At 35.8% G+C, this 23,635-nt stretch overlaps 1 protein-coding gene across 1 annotated transcript in view; it reads left to right on the top strand.

Moving 5' to 3' along the window:
- The window catches only part of LOC149770839 (uncharacterized), a 147,836-nt gene extending 128,785 nt beyond the window's left edge, over nucleotides 1–19,051 (top strand). The window contains exon 5 of the mRNA XM_089949057.1: nucleotides 16,013–19,051. Coding sequence (XP_089805183.1) covers nucleotides 16,013–16,293 — 281 coding nt within the window. The 3' untranslated portion in view covers nucleotides 16,294–19,051. The remainder of the gene's footprint in view (nucleotides 1–16,012) is intronic.
- The last annotated feature ends 4,584 nt before the right edge of the window (nucleotides 19,052–23,635 follow it).

Here is a 23,635-nt window from a genome sequence, read left to right as displayed (position 1 = left end):
AAATATAAAAAATTTCAGAGGTGTTTTTATGAGAGATCAATTACCGAGACAACCGAATAATCCAGAAACTGGAATTATTAATCTCAATAACAGCGATAGTCCAGGAATTCATTGGGTTGCTTACGCGATACATCCACGTGGAATTGTTTATTTCGATTCGTATGGGTTAACACCGCCAGTTGAATTTCTAAAATATGTGCAAAGCACTCCCATTCCAGTATGGTATTCAACGCTACCAACACAAACATTAACCGATCCACCAATATGTGGCCGTGAAGTAATTAATGTGCTTGCAGCGTTTTCAAAATCAACCAAACCACCTCACAAAGTCGTGCACGAGTATACCACGGATTTAAACAATCCCTAAAGAATAATTGTTGATATTTACGGAAGATCTCGTGATCATATCAGCCGTAAAAAACGCGACGATGTGGATTTATCAAAATATGCGACCAAAGGTGACGTTGACAATATTTTATCTCTCTCCGGAATAGACCCAGATGAGGTCGTTATATTTCAGGACCGATACGGAAAACTAAAAACCAGCGATATCAAATGGCATGAAATAATTCGTAGGGTTATTGGAGCTACTTCGGGTAACATCCCTGTATTCACTGACAGTGGAAAAATCAGAGACTCAAGTATGTCAATTGGCAGCATCAAAGATGAAATTGCAAAAAATGTTGCTAATCGCTTAAAAAACACCGGTGACACAATGACAGGTAAACGGAAATAAAATAGTGATGTTAGCGGATTCAACATCCCCGGAAGATGCCGCAACGAAAAAATACGTAGACGTTAACTATGGCGCCGTTGACTATAAATTATCCACGTTTCGGGCCAAGTATGACGTTCATGTAAACGCGTTTACAAATCTCCGTAGAAACTTTAGAAAAATTAATGAAACCGCAGAGGAATTCTTTGGTACTTCGCTCACCGTTGACGCAAAACTTTCTGATATCAAAACTAACATTGACACAATCAAGAAAACACAAGAAGATATCGTAAGTGGAATTCCTGAGATCGTGAACAAAATTAATCTGATTAAAATTCCACCCGGAGTAACTCCCGGGCATATTACCAATATAGTATACACGTTGTCATCTGGATTCGCAACATGGTCCGCGCAGAACAATACTATCAAATATACCGCAACAGTCTGTGTTCAGTGCTGAAAAATTTGAGATATTTACAACATATCCCTGGCGACATTCCACCGACAAGTTTTCCGGGGTTGTGACTATCATATTAAATAGCGGAACCGAATAAACATTTATATTGGAAGCCGCAGATAAGAAATTAACTGCAACATCTTACTGGTGGTGTTTGGAATTTGTAGCTGAAACACCTCAATTGGTCACTGCATAAAAAATAAATGGCCCTGACAGCGTCAACGACAACATTAAATGTTCAACAATATAGATACGATCAAGTACGCGAATGGCATTCCGAATTAAAAATCCTCATCGACAAATACACAGCAAGCGTAGAGAAATATAAGCGACGAACAATCATTGTAGACGTTGCAGTATACTCGTATCCGCGTTAGTTGCATCCACTGGAGTAGTATTATCATCGCTAACGCCAGTAACAACTGCAATCGTAGTAACAATATGCGTTTCATCATCAGCGGCAGTCGTATGTGTTTTTAATATAATCGCGAAAAAGATATCAAATTGCACGAGCACAAAATTGCACGATTTATGACGTGCCTCAAGGAAATTAATTCAGATCATGAACATCATCGGGAAAAACTACGACAAAGTTTCCATGAACATCTTTTCGATGCGACAGGTTCACGCGACGAAATTATCAAACAAATACAAATATCGAATCAACTCGCAATCGATATGGAATATCTAAATTATCGTGCAGTTCTGGCAATATATAATTCTATCTCTCCTGAAAGACAACAGTTTTCAGCTTCATACAACGTAAAGGAAGATGATATACGGAAATTTAAATTTTCCTGATATAACTCAGACGAACTAAACAAATCCGTCAATGATATCATTGATGAGTGCTTTCCTAAAATACTTACGCAGTACAAAAAAAAAAAAAAAAAAAAAAAGACACTACCACCGGCAACTATTCTCGGGCACAATAATGATCCAGAAGGGCAAGGACAACATGTATCCCCGGAAATCACAAATATGACTACTTTGGTCGCGGTCAATCTTGTGTGTGATGTAATTGATAACAGCTACAGCACGGACACAACAATGTCAAATCAAGCCCAGCAAGGATTCATTCTTTATTCATTCACACAAAACGATCCACCTGGATTTTTGATTGTGCCGATCAATCCGGTCTATCTACGATGCTATAATCCTCTGTTATCAAGAATACATTTCAAACTAACAGACCGATGAGGCCACTTATTGGATTGGAGGAATGGAACGGTAAATAATAATTTACTTGTGAATTAACAGATTCAAGAAAACAGTACCAACAAAAATAATTCCCCTGACAGTCAAGGTGGATATTTTTTTTTTGCTTCGCTCAGAATTATAAGAAATTTATTGTTTACTGAAAATCTGTCAACACTGTTAATTCGGAAAGTCTTTGGGTAGTCAAAAGCAAACAAATCGTCGAATTTCTCAATTCGGAAAGTATTTAGCTAGTAAAAATCGTACACATCGACTGATTTCACAAGCAAGTATAATAATTTTAATTTTGTGCACGAGCAACAGTAAAAATATTTTATTTATATATATTTTGTGCACATCGACTAATTTGCTAATTCGGAAAGTATTTGGGTAGTAAAAATCGTGTAAATCCAGCAATTTTCATTGAAAAACAAAAAATTAAATATAATATTGTCAGTGAAAAACAAAAAAGTATTGAAATCAGAAATTTATTTTTTACTTTCGATTTCATTTCCACGTACTTGTTTTCCACGTGCTTGATAAAATCAACTTTCATTTTCGATCGCTTCACGATCTGACATATTTTTTCTTAATTGTCTCACGAGAATTAATTATCTTTTTTGCTTCATATTCGTGAGATAATTCCGACCTAATTTTTTCAGTTGCACGAGACAACGAAATAAATTCCTTTGTTCGCGTTTCTTCTACTGTGGCTAGTGATTGACACGTAGCCGTCTGAATTTTCTTTATAAATCTATATTGTGATGGCAGTCATGTTTAGCCTCCTGCAGTGTTTCAAAATCAGAAATGATTTTTTCAGGATTTAGTTCATCGGATTTATTTATGCCGTCATGTTCTAATTTTTTAATAGCAACAATTACATCATTGATATTTTCGTAATTCATTATTATATATACCATTATATATTTAAAAGAAAACTATTTTAGACCAAAAATAAACAGTATTTATGATGAGCGGTTATCATTCATGGGTCCCTGCACTGGCCTGTGTGTCTTTCATTGGGGGTTTGAGACTTTTGTTTCTTGAGACTATTTTTATCTTTTTTTGAAACCTTTCTTGCACCCCCATGACCATTTCTTTTAGCCAAACATTCTTTCTGGATGTTTTTCTGTGGGGTACCCATGTGACTTAGAGCTTATACATCCACGCTACTGTTTTGTTTTTTTTGGGGGGGGGGGCGCCGGCGAATTTTCTAAGCGAAACGAAATGTTAGAATATTCAGAAGGCTGTCTGTGCATTTCAATTTTATGTACACCTTCCCCAGGATCAAACCCCGAGGTGAGTAAAACGTACTCATCACGCTGTTTGACGTGAAGAGAGAGGTGTACATGGGCTGCTGGCGTCCCAATTATATAGAAAAATCCTATAAATCGGTACCGTCGACAATATGCCCGTTACGAGATTCGAACCACTGACCCCTTGACTCTCAAGGGACATGAATCAGATGACCTACCAATGTGCCATGGCTCTAATCTACTGATATAGGATTTAAAAAATTATTATGTAGTTACCCACAGATCGGTTTCTGAACACACCGTAAATATATATATTTCTGCACTCAAGATAGATATAACAGCAGTTTCTGAACAAAATATATTTTAGCGTGTTCTGCCTTGATAAAATAGGGTATGAAATACATGTATCTCGTAGCGAATCTAAAAATAACTCACTGTTATGCAATGTGTAACCGTAGTTATTTTTCTATTTGTGAGTAAGAAACCATAAATATCTGTGTTACATTACTGATATTAATTACGACGTAGATAGTTAATTAACTACGACGTAGAGAGTAAATTAATTACGATATAGATAGTCAATTACGACTACAACTACGGGAAAGCTATATTACAGAATTATCTCCCTTGTTTTAGGTCGAAAAAGAAGTAGTATGTAAATAGGATTTCTCACCAAACAAATATGTAGTTAGTGAATACTACATCTTAGTTCTCTTAATGATATTTGAAAATAAATTTTTAGTTATATTTCTTTGAGAATGCGGATTTGTATATATTTTCTGCGACTTTTTTTTACTGAAGGCTGCAGATATCAAAATATTTACCAGCTGAATTCATTGATTGAAATATTCTCTCTTCGCCAGTATCTATGTTGAAGGATTTAATCCACCTCTTTCCAGTTGTTTTATATTTACCAGTCCCTCCTCGTGCAGATTTCTCATTGTGTAACAGCTTGAAGGTTGTGTAGCGAATTGTTCTGAGCGTTTCTGTCAATATGATCGATCACAAGACCGTCTTTGATCTCTCCAAAGAAACACTCGTACACGAAACGATGACAAAGATACTTTTTCTTCCCAGCGGTAAATCTAAGATAGCCATGATTATTAACAACACCAACTGGTTTTTTCAAACTACAGTGTCTAACTACTCCATTACGATTTGCTTCATAATCCTCGATGATGGGATGTCTGACAAATTCTTGGTTTATTTATATAATAATATTATTTGTTTAAATTATAATTTGTCTGAAAACTTATTTAAATAATCCTCTTCACACGCTATTACTCTTACCCCTGACAGAGTCAGCGTCATTATTTTTTGTATCATATTATATTTTGAGTTCCCTGTATCGCTTACCACCACAACGAGCACATAACTGTGTCTTTCCCCGGACTCTGACACCACATCGCAGACATGGTATTGGTCCTAAGCTTCCATTACGAACACATTGTGAATGTTGCCCGCAGAATTCCCTTACACATGATTTGCCACATGGAGTCACAGAGCCTACCATAAGCCATTTACACTGATTCATTATATATATATATATATATATATATATATATATATATATATATATATATATATATATATATATTATTTTTATTTAGATGTTTGTCTTAATTGTCGCAGAATTAACAACCGAGTAACAAGACAAACACAATGTGAGAAAGATGGAAATTTATGAATGAATTAATAAAGATAAATATATGATGTAAAAATACAATGATTCTCTCACGCTCTCAACATAAGATTTACTCAAATCACTCTACACAACATTCACACATCAAAAATAAACAAAAAAGTATTAAATCAAAATGAAGTACAGATCCAAGAACCCTCATGGACTGCACATACACCTCAAACAGTATTTTACACAATAAGAGATTCACATAATCTCGAACATAAATTCTATTAAGATTCAAATTAATCTTAACACAACTAAGATTCAAAATAACCTTAACACAACTAAGATTCAAAATAATCTTATGAACATAACGATGATTGAAAATAATCTTATGAATAAAAACAAAAATGCAATGGAACAACAATTGTGCCAAACGTATGCTGCTAGACTCCTTGTACAGTCGCACTATTCCTTTGGTTGGTCCACACTCTTATCGACTGCTCGCACCCTTTATGAATCCACCACGAGTACAGTCACACGTTACACGTACAGACAGTATACAGCACTTTTTCAATTTTTCCTACGTCTACGTCCGTGGCACAGACATACGTACATACGTATCGACAGCACGTAGCATTAATTGTTCTGGAAACTCCAGATAGCTCTAAGCAACTTTAGATGGCTTCGGACAGCTTAAGACCGCTCTAGTCATATTCATAGTCACATTGACAATCACACTTCACAGACACAATCACAGCTACAAACACAGTCAGCTACCATAACCGTCAGCTACCATAACAGTCAGCTACAAACACAGTCAGCTACAAACACGGTCAGCTACGAACACATTCAAAATCAGCTTCAAACACAGTCAGCTACCATAACAGTCAGCTACAAACACAGTCAGAATCAGCTACAATAAAACCAAATTGGACATAATAATAGTTTCTGTATAATCTCTAGATATATGATAATACTTTAAATCTGCATTGTAATAAACACATTATTACGCGATAAGACATTACAAACCGAATAAACTTCGCATTTCAAAATCAAAATGTAAATTTAACACTTACCCTTATGGCTGGAGAACAATGGAGAGTGTATACTCCTTGACGTGATCCAAAAACGACCAGTGCGGTTTTTAGAAATTGGTTTTTCTTAAATCCGTGGGAGAGTGAGTACAAGTCAGGGTAGAATACCCGTGCATATCATGTTAGTCATGATACCTGTTACAAGTAATCTCTGTGGCTAGGTACATGTTAATACAGTCGCTTACCTGGAAAAACACATTTACCCTAGATAACGTTGTACGCATGTACAACGAGAAATAGTCGAATTGTTTTAAGACAAAACCAAGTTATTTCTTTGCCTAATTCTGTGACATTATTTATATGTGGATGAGTTTGAGAGATTATCCAGAATCATGCCCTGGAAAGCTTCTAGATTCAATCTTGACAGACTAACCCCTGACTCGCGGAGGCGAGCCCTGACTGATCTGATTGATATTATTAGAGGTAAAAAAAAAGAATTTCGTGATGATGGAGCATCTCACGTGTGGTCTACATTCAAAATTATACACAATGACTCTGTCAAGGACTCTGTCATTGATCTTACAATGAACGATGCACGAGCGAAAGCGATTATCGATTACCTTAATCAGAAATATCTTTTCAGAATAAAGTCTATTGTGCAAGTAGATTCGGATATGTATATTATCTGTGACAAACGTGATCCTGTCCTTGCTAATAGAAAAACTGCTGTATTAAGTAAACATTCCAAACCAGGAATGTTAACTGGGGTTGACAGACCATATTACGCTCGATCGTATCCTGTGACCGCGGTTATTTATGGAATTTATTAACTAAATGATAGACCTAACATTAATGATCTTGCCCCGATGAGATTTTCCAAACTGAATTGTGTAGCCGAGCGAGTAATGGAATATTTTTCAAATGTGAAGCGTGGAAACGGTATAACCGATCTACGACGTGAAAAAAATAAACAAATGGACTGATTCAGTCAAGGATAAGGGAGCTACAATAAACGATGTTGCTGAGTTAGAAAAATATTAAGATTCCCAATAACCGTAAAAACGATAACAGGAAAAGTATTGTAAGAATCGAAATATAATCGGAACAGAGCTCGAATAAATATCATTGATCATAACGCTCACGCATGACTAACGCAGTAACAATATTTCCACGAGATCGTATCGTGAGATATTACTCCCCAGAATTTTCTGGGGGGTTGGGTATGTTTGATTTTATTAAACAGATAAGTAAAAACGATCCCGTGTCAGTGCGGTTGTTTAAGAGTTCCGAAGATGAAGAATACGATCAGTTTGTAAGACCCAACGGCGATTTATATCGTGAAGAATCTCTCCAACTCGCAATGAGAAAACTCGCGGAAAAATATTCAGAAAATACTGAGCAATTATTAACTAATTGTTTTACAGTTCCGTCAGTTGCTGCCCACGCAGCAAGAAAGAGAAATTCATGGAGACCAACACGCGTTGAATTCCTCGAAGATGTTTAGGCGAGTTGTATTGAATATGGACATGGCGGTTTGTGGAATGCCGAATATAACCACAAGGATGTCATTTCCGTGGACAAGGTCGCGTGTTATCCGGGAAGTTTTCTCAAAATGGGTGAGTGTGCTGGATATTTTAAAAGATTCGGACATCCTGCAAACGAGATGACATGAGTGACGATTAATGGTCCATTACCTGATTTTGACCTGACAGGAATTGCTCGTGTAGTGTCGTTTGAATTGGCTAAGAATCTTCATCCGTGTTGTTATGTTTGGTTTGGTAGACACTTCTCGGAGCAACGCTGGGCACCAATAGTATTATTACGATATATGCTTGACAACAGCTTATTGACATCGTTGACGGTCAGTGAAGCAATTATAGCATATCGGACGCAGACCTCAATTTGGTTACCAACACCGGATCGCATCAGCATAGATGAGGTTATTGAAGAATATAAGCGGGAATGTCCAAATACCCCAATTGATGTAATCGCCGATGATGCTTCTAATATTCTCAGGATTAAACTCAGCAACAGTGAAAAAACCGCAAAAGACCTCGTAGAAAAATAATTGATAAATTTACTCAGGGTGGTGCATATGATCATAAACGGCTTCACGCACGATTGGTTATGGATGATGTTGAATTAGATTGTATAATTGCTGATACCACTGCGAGAAACTTATTTTGTAATCGGGAAGACGCTTACTTGTCTGACGGAACACGGTTGGGCACAATTGTTAGTTACACTGATGGTGAATCTCCTTAATATACACATTTAAGATCTTCAATGCTCGCTGATGTTTCTATAAATTTGCTATCGATGATAAATATTTTTCCTCACACCGCAGTTAGAGTTGCAACGGATTCATTTTACTTGAACAAAAAATATTCAGAATTACTTACTCGTTTCACAAGCACTGATGAATCATGGGGTTCGTGGAGAATAAAAAAGGAAATTGTACATTGTTATTGTGAATCCGCGAATGTTGCGGTTAAAGATAGTTATTGCAAATCAGAATTATCAGAATTATCGTCGGAGCCATCCGTGTATGATCCAGTATCCAGACAGAAAACTGTTTATTTGAACGGACCGGTGGGTTCTGGTAAGACAACTCGGGTAATTAAATAATTTCGACAGAAACACGATGATATGATTGTGCTAACACCAACACACAGAGTCGCCAGGGAGATGAAACAACGAGGAGTTAATTCTTGTACTTATCACAGCTTTTTCAAATACAGCGGTGGCACATGGACTCCAGATCGACTGGGAGAGAAATATATTCCAAAGATCATCATTTGGGATGAAGTGTGCACAGTATCGTTGGAAATATTAAAAACATTTCTCTATTGGTTGTTATTGATAAATGCAGCTGTGATAATGTACGGCGATCACGGTCAACCACCACCGTTTGTTTGGCCATCTCCACACGATTGGTTGAACAATTTTGTTGATTATTACTCGGAGATAACTAATGATCACAGATCTCTTGATGCAGAATTAAAGGAGTTTAAAAAATTAATGAGACTGCAACCGAACAAAATTCAATGTGAAATAGCGCGTAAAATAATTTCAGAAACTTCCATGAACGACTTTTGGGATACGTGGAGACCAAACGATTTAATAGTGGCAAGTACAAAGATAGTCAGAGACACGCTTCAACAGCGGTTGTTTCAGTTACACAAAGAGAAATTCCCAACACTGCCAGTGCCGCTGTGTTATGGACCAGCTGATACGCGACGGCAAAATATCGACGTTGATATACCAGGACAGAAACAGAAGCAGAATCTTGTGTGAATGACATTATCACAGTTAATGTCAATGTTGTTGAAGATGCGCTGCACGCTTATAATTTCCCGTGGACGCTAGGATACGCGATGACAATTCACTAATCACAATGACTGACTATCACTGACACAGTTGTTTGGATCGTTGATGATCGCATCGAGTGGTCGACCTTAGTTTATCTTGCAGTGTCTCGATTTAGAAAAATATCTCAATTGCGGAGAATCATCATGGACTCGTCAGAAACCATTAATAATGATATTGACAACGATATAATAAGAAAAAAATTAGCCGGTTATAAACAAAGTGACAAAAAAGCAACCAAACGCGACTTTGATCTCGGCGTTGAATTTATTAACGCGCTAAAGCAGCAGCAGAATAATCACTGCGCAAGCTGTAATTGTATAATGCTATGGCAGTACTCGAGTAATAAACCAAGACAGTTTACCGTAGATAGAAAAGATAACAGCCGCAATCATACACGAGAAAATACGATGTTGACCTGTCTTGAATGTAATCGACGTCACGGCGCTAGTTAAGTGATTTGGGCAGTAATTGTGTGTCTTCGGGAATTACTTGTAATTGTTCACGTGTAAATCCACGTTGAGGAGCAGATGAATCCAGTCTGTAGATTGCGGGTCTACCCGAGGATCTTGTTATGTTAGACGATTTGTGTGTGGTAATACTCCAAATAGGATCAGTTGCTCTTTTGTTTACCGCCTTCAAGTTCACAGGGCTCATATAAATATCTCACAGTGTCATTGCCCAGCAATGGCTGTGTTGAAAAATCACGTCGTTGTACGGGTATATGTTGTTTTTTTTGTGACTGCGTTAATAGGTTTCATGTTGATTGTTTGAGTTATTTCATTATTTAATGCAGTTATCACGTTTGGTAATCATGCAACCCATTCGCGAGATCTCTTGTCCTGAATGAATTCCTTCGCGTATTGATATCCAAATAACCGCTCAGCCAGTGTTCGATTAAATCGTTCAACAATTGCCTGATTACGATGAATTTCAGTATGTCCTCGTCTGATGGTGACGTTATGTTGTTTCATCAACGATGATACTGCACCCTGAAATTCTTTGCCAGGATCAGCTTGTAGCAACTGTGGCTTTTGCAAGGGTCCACGTTGATAAATTCGTTTAAACCCAAAAGCTACCTCAGTTGCTGTCTTTTTTGACAACGGTTCTGCTTCTTTGTATCTACTTGCAATGTCAGCGACAGTTAGCGCGTACTTGTATGTTATTTGATGTTTTTGGATTTTAACGGTATCATGTGGTAGAAATAATATATCAGCTTGATGAACTTCATTAGGAACTCCAACATCAAAATGTGCAAAGTGAATTTGCTTAGGTGGTGGTAGATAAATTTACCATATTGCCTGTCGGGATAACCATTTTTTAGCAGTGACACGTGTGACTTTTGCTGTTTCAGCGAGTTTACTAATCGCTGTTTTAGCCTCACCATATCCTCTTGGGGAATAATAAATCGATTCCATTATAATTAATTACCACCATCTAGCATAATTTACCTTTAATCGCGGATCTTACTAACCAATTAGCCAATGATTCCTTGAAAGATTCATTTGTGCGTGAATTAATTTTACATCTGCGATATGCCTATGCTGCAGATCCTTTACTCGATAAGCTAAATCATGAGCATAACACGCTTTATCAACAGCGTTTATCGGATACTCACCTGGTTTTGGTTGGTCTTGGTTGTCAAGTCTGACATCAAGTCGGGTCCCAGGGCCACAGTAATTATATCCTGGGAGATGTTTTTCTCCTGGGTATTTAGCCCACGGAGTCCCTGGCAAGTTTCCTAATTTTGCTGCATTATCACCTCATCGTTTTTTTTAAAACCCGATTGCACTGACTTGTCAGCGGGAATAAATTTAAATTTCTTTGTAGCGCATCATTCGCACTTATCCGTAACCACTGATCTGTTATTTTTTGTTGTAATGGTTGTTAGATCACCTGTTGGGGTACGTGTCCTGCATTGCACACAATATAAATCCATATTCTTTTTATATACCATGAATGTAATTGTTTTTGTGCAACATGAAAACAAGAACCAGTCAAGCATCATGCAGCACTACCAAATTCTGTCCGTATGATTATTATAGGACCATCTGGAAGTGGTAAAACACAACTGTTACTTAATTTGATAATGAGATGGCTCAGGTGGGATAAGTTGTATTTGGTAGCTCCGTCTGTAGATGACCAGCGGTGCTGTACTAAAAGATTTTAATGAAAATGCAAAATCGTTAAATGAAAACGGCGATGATGTTATCGAATTTATCACTGATATCGATGAAGCGCCGAGTGTTGAGATATTGATGGTTTTATTAACAATTTAGTCATGTACGATGATGTAATGCTTGATAAACAATCAAATCCAGCTAGGATATTTTCCAGAGGCAGACACAAAAACACAGATGTGATTTATGTTACTCAACGATATACACAAATACCAAAAGTGATCAGAGATAATTGTACTATTCTTAATGTGTTTAACGAAGTTGACACACACACGTTACGAAATATTCATCAGACCTGGTGTAGCGGTGATATGGACATAAATAAGTTTAAAAAATTCTTTTCACGAGTGCAAGCAACTCCGCACGGATTTGAAACAATAAATTTGCATAATCCCAGAACAAGATACCGAGTCGGTCTTGATACGATCTTTGGATAAATGATAGCAGCAGGGAGGGCGCGACAACAAGTTGGGTTCGTCGCGTAAACTAAGGCCTTCATCAAAACGAAAAAAATCATCCAATCTAGTCAACACAGCGCTAACAACGTCGGGGGTTCCCCTCCCGGTTAGTTATTGTGACTTGATCATTGGATGATTTTTTCGTTTTGATGAAGGCCTTAGTTTACGATTTGGAACCTTCTAAAGGTTGTAGGATTTGCCCTTCCTGTTGCTGTTCGTTTTCCTCCTATGAGAAATTCTAGTTGCACATCATTGAGAATAATGTTAGGACAAATAACAAGACCACTTCAGGGGCCCCGATTGGCCGAGTGGTCTAACGTGCTCTCCATTACGGATCACTGCCATCTCACCTCTGTATGCGTGGGTTCGAGTCTCGCATTCAGCCAATGTGGGTATGTTAGAAAGTTTGTCAGTATCTTCTCGTGGGTCGTTCTTTCTGGGGTTTTCCCTGGTTCTTCCTCCACCATTAATACTGGCCACCATGTATAGCCTATCGTGTGCTGAAAAATGGCGTTAAATCCTACAACAACAACAACAGCAACACAAAGACCACTTCCTGTAATACCACTTCCAGTAACACCGGTGTCAGGTGCATCGTAAAATTGTTCTGGAGATTGTGGTGGTTTTTTCTGGGGTCGTTTTATTTGTTGCTGCGGTGGAGGAAGTTGTAGTTGTGGTTGTGGCTGTGGCGGTGAATAGGGAGGAGGAAGGATATTTCTCTGTTGTAACGATATGTTGTAGTATTTTATTTCACTGAGATATTATTTGTATCTTATAACACTGGTACAGGCCTGATCAGTATCATAGTATAATATGGACTATCCATTTGTGCCAGTTATCACGACTTACAATATCATCGAGATACTCGGGTTTTAAAAAATTTCCTCGATTATCATAACTTCTTACAGCAAACTCAGCTAAATCTTTCACGTTCTTAATTACTTTTATGTCGTTAATGCTGCCTTTGGTAAATTTATCGTTTATATCAACTTTGGCCCTTTCTTGTTCTGGTTCTGTTTCTGGTATACGATCTTTGATATCACTTATTTCAGTACGAATTTTGCCAATACCTTCAAGTATTTCACCATCGACGGGTGGAGATTGAGCAGCAGCTATTTCAGTTGGAAGATCTTGTAGATTTATTTTGTTTTTTTAGTTCTTTCTGCTATTTTTCCAGTTTGTTCGGCAATTTGTTTTAATGCTTGAAGAAGACCTTCAGTAGCTGTTGCGACTCTTTCAGTAACTTTTGTAACAGGTCTAAATAACTGTTCTCCACTTTCTGCAAATTCACTTTGCGATTCTTGTCTCGCTTGTAATTTCTGTTTAACAGAATCTCTCAGTTGAATATATTTTTTAATTGCTTCTAGTCGTTCTTGAGCTAATCTAGCTGTATGAGACTCCAACATTAGTGCCATTAGTTTGTATAACAGTGATATAATTTACAGCAGCAGCAGGTGCGACCTCTCCGTTAAGGTAACCCGTATAGACTTTTTTTGCCCGGCCCTTCCAACAGGGCCTTTCTTCTTGAAAGCTTTATTTTTCAAAATGGAACCTTCCCACGTCAAGGTAAGCCATGTAAACTTCTTTGCTTGGATTTATTAAGGTGGGTTCGCCCCCTCTGCTGCTACATTACCTATTTTTGTGAACTAATTTTGTTACATATTTATGCATTATTGTTGTTTTTCTTAGTACTGTTTGAAATTTAAACCTCATACCGACGTTGCTGGCCTATAAGATGATCCTTTTGTACCAGAAAAGCTTAGCTTCGTCTTAGTCTACGAATCAACTTATGTATGGATTATGTCATCGAAATCGTTTTATCATATGTTACATAATTTTTCCTAAGGTAAAAACATTCTTCAGTAAGTTTGTAAAAGAAATGTGCAAAAAATATTTCATTTTGAGGAAGAGATTGTGTATGAAAAAATATAGGAATCCGTGTGAAGAAGGATTTTAAATAATTACACAATTGTCAGTATTAAAAAATAATATGAATTGTGCTGAAGCAGCATGCATTAGTAATATATGTTGTTTAAATTTGATTACATATAGGTGTATTAGAAATGACAAGTTAAAAGATGAATAACATTAAAAACAAAGATATTCCATCACATTTTTCTTCTAGTGCCTCACAATCAAATAAAACGTATGCCCCATTACGAGAGAGAGAGAGATGTCTTGATGACTACTTTTAGCTTACCTGATTGTGGTTTTAGTCCTGTACAAGTGTAGTTCTGTATTCTATTATCAATTAATACCACTGGGTAAGCAATTCCTTTTAGTTTTAGTTACCACTTTGATTGTCCAAGATTCATGTTATTTTTTAGTGGTATTTATATGCTAAGCAAATATACTACAGCTGTAGTGAGGTTTTTCAAGCTGACACCTTTCTGAGTTCAATACTCAGCAGACCAGATCAGATTAGTGAGGCTACCAGTAGGGAAATGAGGCTAACCATTGGTTATTATGAATATGGTACTATATAATGAAAGGAAATGCTGGTTACTCATGCACATTTCTGAAACAGTGACATCTTTTTAACTTTGCCAATAGACTTGTCAGCAGTTTAAAGTATGAGAAAAGATCGAAAACAACTGCCACCCAAATACAGGCAGCGTACATGCACTTTAAAAAATAATCTTATTTGCTGGGAATGGAGAGGCCGTTTTATTTGCCAAGAAAATTAGACAGCATGTGAAATGGTCATTCTTGTGATTTAACCTAAATGGCATCTATATGGATATAAATGTTGTGAATATTTAAACTTTGAAGGAATATGGTATCTATTTTCACAGTTTAAATTTACTATTTAATTTAATTAATGTTTTCTCTCTTTGACAAAAGCTTCAGCTAAATGTGCAGTATACAAGGTACAAAAAAATGATGAAGAGCTGAAAAGTTTTTCTATCACTTTCTCTCTCTCTCATGTCGGGTGATAGTATTTTATTTTGATCACAGGTGCAAGAAGAAAAATGTGATGGAATACATGTCTCTCTATCTTTCTTCAAAAAAAGAACTGTGGAGAAAGCATTTTAGCGTTAATAATGCATTTTCCCTATTGCTGATATTCTGAAATAGCATACTGTGATACTTTAATATTTATGAAACCGTACGTTACTATAGTTTCATTCCACACCGAATTGCAAATTTTATCCTATCAGTAACTGAATAAATATTCCGATCAACATCATTATATGTAGTTAAAAGTAAATAATACAATTTTAAAATACTTCATTGGAAAACATTAGGTACTTTTAGTTACATTTAATGATCCTGGCCTGAAAGGTTACTGATTTACAGGTAGGATAAAATTTGTGATGCTTAGTGGAATGAAACAAAAACAATGAAGCCAAGTTATTGATCTGGCCTAATCTTATACTCAGCATCAACTTATATATGGATGAAGGATGGAAAATTTGCTACATTTGATCATTTGACTTATACTCTGCATTGACTTAAAGGCTGGCAAATACGGTAGTCTGAATGACATAATTTAAAATGTTATTTGGTAATATCACTACACTCATTTAATGAAATTTTTATATTGTAGATTCATTATTTTATCTGTGTACATGGACCTTCATTTCATGCTAAAATATCTTGAATTAGGCTACCACTGAAGGATTACATTTATGGAAGATTTTGTAAATATTTTGTTCCGTTGTGTGTGTGTATAATTTTGGAGATAATGTGTTTAACAGTTTGTTCCTTTTATTTAGGTTCCCATAGTGCTGGCACTTACTTTGCTGTTAATGCTTCCTATTCCGTTAGTGGTTCCTGTCCTCCTGATGCAAACGGACATCGTCATATTTACCTGGCCAATGTTTTGACGGGGGATAGTGTAGTTGCTGGAGCAGGGACTCGTGTTCTTCCTCCAAAGGATCCTCGTAACCCACACATCACTTATGACTCATCAACAGACAGTAAAACTAATCCCCAAATGTTTGTCATATTTCATGATACACAGGCCTATCCTTCATACCATATTAAATTCCGTTAAATAAATATCAATGTATACATCACTTATGACTCAACAACACACAATAAAACTAATCCCCAAATGTTTCTCATATTTCATGATACACAGGCCTATCCTTTATACCATATTACATTCCGTTAAATAAATATCAATGTATACATCACTTATGACTCAACAACACACAATAAAACTAATCCCCAAATGTTTGTCATATTTCATGATACACAGGCCTATCCTTCATACCATATTACATTCCGTTAAATAAATATCAATGTGCACATCACTTGTGACTCTGCGACATATTTCATCATGCACAGGCCTGTCCTTTATAATATGTTACATTCTGTTAAAAGCTTATCATCTCTTGGTGTGTTTTTTCAGAACAAATTTAAAAGCTAAAAATTTGAAATATGTATTCTAATATAAATCTTCTTTACCTTCCGATATTAACACATAGTGAGAAAGAGGTATTTATGTTTTATATTCAGTATCTCTTTTGGAGATAAGTATAACCAAACATAACATTTAGTGTCACATAACAGGGCGATATCATGATAGGACTGTACAGTAAACAGTTGAAGAACAGATTCCTATGCTGAAGTAGTAGGTAAACAGTATTATCAGTGTACACAATCCAAATTATGTTTTCATCTTCATGTTAGAATTGAAATAATGGCTTGAAGATCAGCAGGAGTGCTTGAGCATTATTGAAAATTGTGACACTGAAAACATGTATCTTTTAAAATAGATGCCTCTTTTGTATGGATTCTTTTGTAATTATTTAAACATGTATCAAGATTTAACACAAAATGAGTCACTGTTGAAGAAATAATTAATGAATAGAGTAAACATTCATTTTTATTTGTATTTTATGCTTTTTTGACAGGCATATATGTCTTAACTAAAAATTTCTTCCAATCGTTCTTGACTAAATTACTTTACTATGTAAGTAATGTTAGATACAAAATATGAATATGATTTGGTATTAATAAGTTGACAAATATATACAGTATATAAGCATGCAAGTATTATTATTACTCCTTCATGTTAATATTTTTAGCTTTTCGAATATTATGGCAATTCTATCATCAGTGTGCGATGGGTTGTGGTATGATCAGTTTATATTGTACATGACTAGAAAAACAACAGTCTTTAACTCATATCATCAATTATACTTGCATTTTGAATAAATGCAAAGCACCCTTTGTACAAATTTACATTTAATTGAAGAACAAATATTTAAACATTTATTTAATTATTTCTTGCTTTATATAAATATCGTTAACAAAACTTTCACTGGAGATTCAGCATAATCCATCTTTGTTTATTCTTTTTCAATACTTTTCTTAGTTTGCTGATGTATATTCTGTTATTTAGATGACATTAAATGAAAAAAATTCTAATAGTAGTATTTTTTTTTTGTACAGAGAATGCAAATTATTTATGTATATAGTCATGTGTATAAGTAAGACAAGCTGAAAAAGTTAAAGGTGACAAAATTGTAAGTGAATGATTGGGATTGTGAATCAGTAAGACAAATAAAGTTTGCTGAAATATGTCTGCAGTGTTCATTTTGAATTAGTCATAGGTTGGTTCAAAGTAATATAAAGAAAGAAAACTTTGTTGTCCTTTTAAAAATATTTTACAATTCTGCTATATGGTTGTACCATGGATAGGTCAGTGTTGTCAATACAAATACTTATAATGTAAGTAAATTGCTTAATTGGTTCTGCCTTAGTAAATCAATGCTCAGTCTTCATGGCATTGTTAGAATAGTAAAAGAATATGACATCCAAGAGAATACGTGAGTTCTCTCTTATTTACCATAGGCTTGCTGTTGCATATTTGCATTTCATGCAGTTATGGTATCAACATTATAAACAAACATCTGGTTTGAAGTTTTGAAAATTTTCCTTTTTTTAACACCTTTGCTGTAGCAAAGAAAAGAAATCAACTTATGCAACACATCCCAACATATTTCTTATAAAAAATTGTTTATAGTATCATGATGACATCCAATATTCAAAGATACACATATGCATCTTGTAGAAGAAATTTTCAAAAGGTCTATCTGTTAAAGTTTGTTACTTTATTATCTTCTATATTGATGTATTCGAGTTTACAGAGATTAATTACAGATTGATGCTTCCTGTGTCTCATGTTATTTTTAAAATTGGTCCTAAATGAAAACAATGTTACTGCGACCTCCAACAAAGCCACTGTGGCATAGATAATACAGTTTTGGTCATGAATGATTCATATGAGCAGGTGTTCTAGGCTGCTTTTTTGTCTTCTAATGCCTTCATTGAAAATGATACAGTCAATCCCTGCTTTAGCCTGCTTTGTTATAGCATGAATTCGGATATAACACAATTCTTGCATGCCCCCCCCCCCATTTCATATATTGTTTTGTACATGAATAATAAATAATTTGTTTTTCAAAGTACAAACAATAATGTGTAAAAAGTTCATTATCATTTAGGTGAATAAATCATATATGAGTTTGCATGTAACAAAAATTTCACCAATTTGTTGAAGCGTATTGCTAAAATAAATAAGAGTTTGATTTAGTAATTTGGCCAGATGTGTTGTATTCTGGAAGATTAAGGTGACTTATTGTTGCATCTTTATTGATAAGAATAAAGCTATTAAACATTTCTGTTTGTGAATGTTCATTTTAAATGTGTCAGTTGATTTAGTTTAATTTTGAAAGATTTTCAGCTTATAAGCTTTAACCTTATTATTATTGATCAGTGAACAATAAAGCCATTAAAGTCTTCTTGGTGTTTGCTTTCTATGTATTGTGTACAATCATTGTGCAAACAATAGCTGATATGCTTGCTCATTACACTGCACAACAGCAAAGCACTAAACAATATGGTAGTTGAAAAAAGGATTCTCACCTGAACTTATAAATCAATTAATATAAGTAACTGCTATTCATCAAAGTCCATCTCATAGGTAAATGTTTTCCAAATTATGGTTGATAAAACCTCAAAGAAATGAAAGACACCACCATGTGCACGTGGCAGTTCTTTTAAGCAATTGCCAAGCAATCAGTAGAGTGAATAATGTTTTCCAGTCTCTAAATATATTATCCCATTGCATTAAGTAATTATTACTGTAGTTATTAAAACAAAAAGATGTCAAAGTATTAATTAGGACAACAGTGCAAATAAACTTAAAGCTCATACTGTTAAAGGTAAGCTTGAAGCCCTGATGAGGATAAAGTCCTGTCTTACAAAATCCCTCAATTAGCTTGAGATTTAGGTTTTTATGAATCAACCATAACTGTTTTGTTATAAATTTTATCTAGATTTGTGTCAAATGTCTCAGAAAGTGATTTGTTATATCCTTTATCTAGACTTGTGTCAAATATCAGATAAGTGTTTTGTTATATCCTTTATGAAAGACATGCATATTCCAAATGATGAAGAAGTTTATATTTTCCATTGTGAATAGCATGACTTGTACTAAAGAAGCAACGTTTTTCATTTCACTAATCAGTATAGTGGTGTTTATTTATTTGTATACAGAAGTCTTATTTTTTTTTATAGATATTTCATGGATAAAACTAATTTTGACCTTGGCCAAATGAGGATCACAGGGAATGACCTATTCATTGATGATATGTTAGTATGGATGTTTCTAATAGTCAGGTAAACTCTTGTCCTAGTACAATGTATTCAAACTACAGTTTATCCAAAACATTTTCATGGGCCTAATGAGCTGGGGGATTCTATCATACTTCAGTGAGACTTGCTTTTGTTGAGAGTTTCACAACTTATGTTTTCTTAAAATAAGTCCAGTTTGCAGTCATTCATCATAAACAAATAAACTGATCTAGAAATTATAGGTCATAAGTTCAGTATCTTCAGATGATTTTAGGCGACAGTGCAAGGTTTCATATTAAGGGGTTCTTATTTGCTAGGCTTCTTTTCATTCTTTACTATGGTTTGGTTTGGTGCTTTACAGCAGAAAAATACAATTATATTATTTAGTGCCAAGGCAATTGGCGCAAAGTGTAGGGTTAGGGTTAGGGTTAGCCAACGACACACCTAAGTAGCTGACTCTGGACTATGGAAATGTAGAAAGTAATGGGTTGATGTTTGGACTAAATTTGCATGCAATCATACATTGTATACATTAGGAGCCAAAAGAACTCCATATAATCTGAATGTGTGCTGTAAATGAACCCACTTCGTCTTGGATCATGCAAATCACTGTAGTGAGGAGGGGACACTCATTTTATTATTTGTAGTATGGATCGTTTGACAGTCAGAAATAGAAGTTAAACATCTGTCTGAACTGGGGTTATATGGGTATATTACAATCAAAATTATACGTCTAACGTGGTATAAAATTTATTAGTATGATGATTTAAAATAGGAAACGTTATTAGGTCTTTAAGTTTGTTCTTGCAGTCGAAATAAGTGAGTTTTGAGAGCACTCTTGAATGGGATTACCGTGTCTTGGTGTCTACATTCAGTGGGCAATTCATTCCACATTGATGGGCCCTGGTATGCAAAAGAATGCTGTCCATATGGCTTTGTTTTCATAGTAGGAATAATGCGTATACGATTGTCAGAAGAGGAATGTTAGTATCTTGCTGGTGTGTACACATGGGTGAGGTCGGATAGGTATATTGGACTAGAGTCCGACAGTGACATGTAGCACAGAGAACAAATTTTGTGTTTTGATTCTGGATCAAATGGATAGCCAGTGTAGGGTACAGAGCAGCGGTGAGGTGTGCTCTGATCGTGGTATTCTAAGTATGATCCGAGCAGCTGTGTTTTGAACTTTTTGAAGTTTCTGGAGCAGATATTGAGATGAACCAGACAGAACTGAGTTACAATAATCTAGTCTTGAAAGTACTAATGAACACACAAGTGTTTAAATGGCATCAACTGAAAGATATTTGCGAATGGAGCTAATGCGTCGCAGCTCAAGATATGCAGCCTTGCATATGTTCATGACATGTTGGTGCAATGTGAGAGTACTGTCCAGAGTAGCATCTAGGTTTCGTACTGATTGTGTGAATTTAATGTTGGTGTTGCTGATATTTATTGTTTGAGGTAAAGGATATGAATGAGAAAGTTTTTGTGTTGTGATCAAAATGGCCTCAATTTTATCATCATTCATCTGCATCTTGTTACATGTCGTCCATGATTTCACATCAGAAATGCACCTCTCTACACCTTGGATGGTAGCATCAACTTCAGTTGGGTGGCTAGATTTGTATATTTGGGTGTCATCAGCGTACAGTTGGTGAGACACTGGATGATGATCTATGACACTTGAGAGCGACTGAGTGTACAGAATGAAGAAAACAGGTCCAAGAACAGACCCTTGTGGAACATCACCACATAGCTCAACTGGGCTGGAGTGTATTCCATTTGCAAATTCAATTTGTGTCCTGTTGACCAAGTAGGACTTGAGCCACAGTAAGGCTGTATCATGAATGTTAAATACGTGCTGGAGACGGTGAATTAATATATCATGGTCTATTGTGTCAAATGCTGCAGACAAATCAAGGAGGGTGAGGACTGTAATCTTTCCGCTATCCAATGCAGAGAGAATGTCATTAACTACTGTTAGAAGAGTAGTTTCAGTACTGTGTCAAGGGCGATAAACAGATAGTACATTGCTAAAAACGACTGTTTGAATTCAGATGAGATACAAGCTTGGATGGAACAAAGTTTTCTAAGATTTTTTATATGAATGGGAGACTAGAAACTCGGCGGTAGTTCTTTAAATCGTTATGGTCTAGTGTTGTTTTTTTTCAACAGAGGCTTCACAATGGCAGTTTTGAAAAATGATGGAAATTTCCCAGATGAGAGAGAAGTATTAATAACATCAGTTACTGAAGGCAATACTAGATCTAAGCACTCGATGTTGGATCAAGTTCACATGATTTTGGTGCACTCTTCATCAGGTTTGTACGTTCAAAATCCATAGAGACAGGTTCAATTGCTGCTAATGGTTACCGCTCAGATTCCGTATCCCAATTGTATGGTGCTGACCAGTCAATTGAAATTGTAGTGTCAAGCTTATCTCTGATGATTTGTACTTTGTCACTGAAGAAATTTGCAAACACCTCCGGAAGGTAGACTGGAGAGGAGGTAGTTGGAAGTGGTGTACATTTGTTCCTTGACATTAGCTTATTAGTAATCTTGAAGAGCTCTTTGCAGCTGGAACTTTCCATGATCTTAGTAATGTAGAGGGCTGACTTCGCTGCATGGACTATATTTGTGACATTCTTCTTAGCGGCTTCATAGATTTGCTTATGAATAGTGAGTCTGGTGGAAAGCCAAAGCCTCACAGCTTTACGGCGGTCTCTTTTAGCAGTGCGAAGCTGGTCCCCAACACTGCTATACCATTTAGAACACGTTTGAATTGATATTCTGCACTTGGTAGCTGGGTCATGTTTGTCAAGCAATAAACGCAGGCAGTTATCAAGTTGTTCTGCTGTAGGAGGAGGGCGGTATAGGCAGAAAAATGGACTGACCTTTATTCCAGTGTGAATGTGGTTTGGACTAGTTCAAACGACGTGTGGTCGAAATTGAATGTTGTGGTGTGGTTAAGAAGTTTGATCATGGAGTTCTTTGTGATGAGAGCAATTCCACCTCTGCGAGAGTTATGGCGGAACGACTTGATGTTGTAACCAGTGGGTGTTAGATCCGCACACTTGGGCTCATCGCCTGATCTTTTTAGCCATGTTTCTGTCAGGAAAAAGACGTCAATATTCTGGTCGTTGATAAAATTAACTATTTCTGTGCGCTTTTGCTGTGGTCCTACTGATTGGGCTTTGAATAATGCAATACGTAGAGGTATCTCTTGGATAGGTGACACAATTTGATATGACTGGAAAATTATTAAAGCTACGTTAATAATCCAAATCACACATTGGTCACATGTTCTAATTAGTCTACACCCATAATACATGTACAGTATCTTCAAATGTGTTAAATTTATGTATGTGCAATTTTCACTTATAGTGAAAGAGTATAGCCATATTCATACTAAAATTCTAAGAGATTCTTTGGAAAGTGAAATTTGGTCCAATTATTTGGGTTAAAAGGTTTTGCAACCATTGTCGAAAAAAATTCAAAAAAACCCCCCTGAAATTGGATATCTAACATGTATATGCCAACATATTACAAAATGACAGTAAGACAATTTCTGTACATAGAGTCTTGTAGTAAAAATATAAATTTCATTTTGTCTAAGTCTTTGGCACCTTCATAAACATTTTACTTGTACTTACAAAATTTTACTTGTACTTACAACATTTTACTTGTACTTACAAAATCGTTATTCATGGGTGATTAATCCAAGTATTAATCATATATATTTCAGAATG

The sequence above is a fragment of the Sinohyriopsis cumingii genome, unplaced genomic scaffold (assembly GCF_028554795.1).
Source record: "Sinohyriopsis cumingii isolate HCF-2022 unplaced genomic scaffold, ASM2855479v2 utg002262l, whole genome shotgun sequence".
Lineage (NCBI taxonomy): Eukaryota > Metazoa > Mollusca > Bivalvia > Unionida > Unionidae > Sinohyriopsis > Sinohyriopsis cumingii.
The sequence above is the reverse complement of the archived record's forward strand: the minus strand, read 5'-3'. Positions and strand labels throughout refer to the sequence as shown.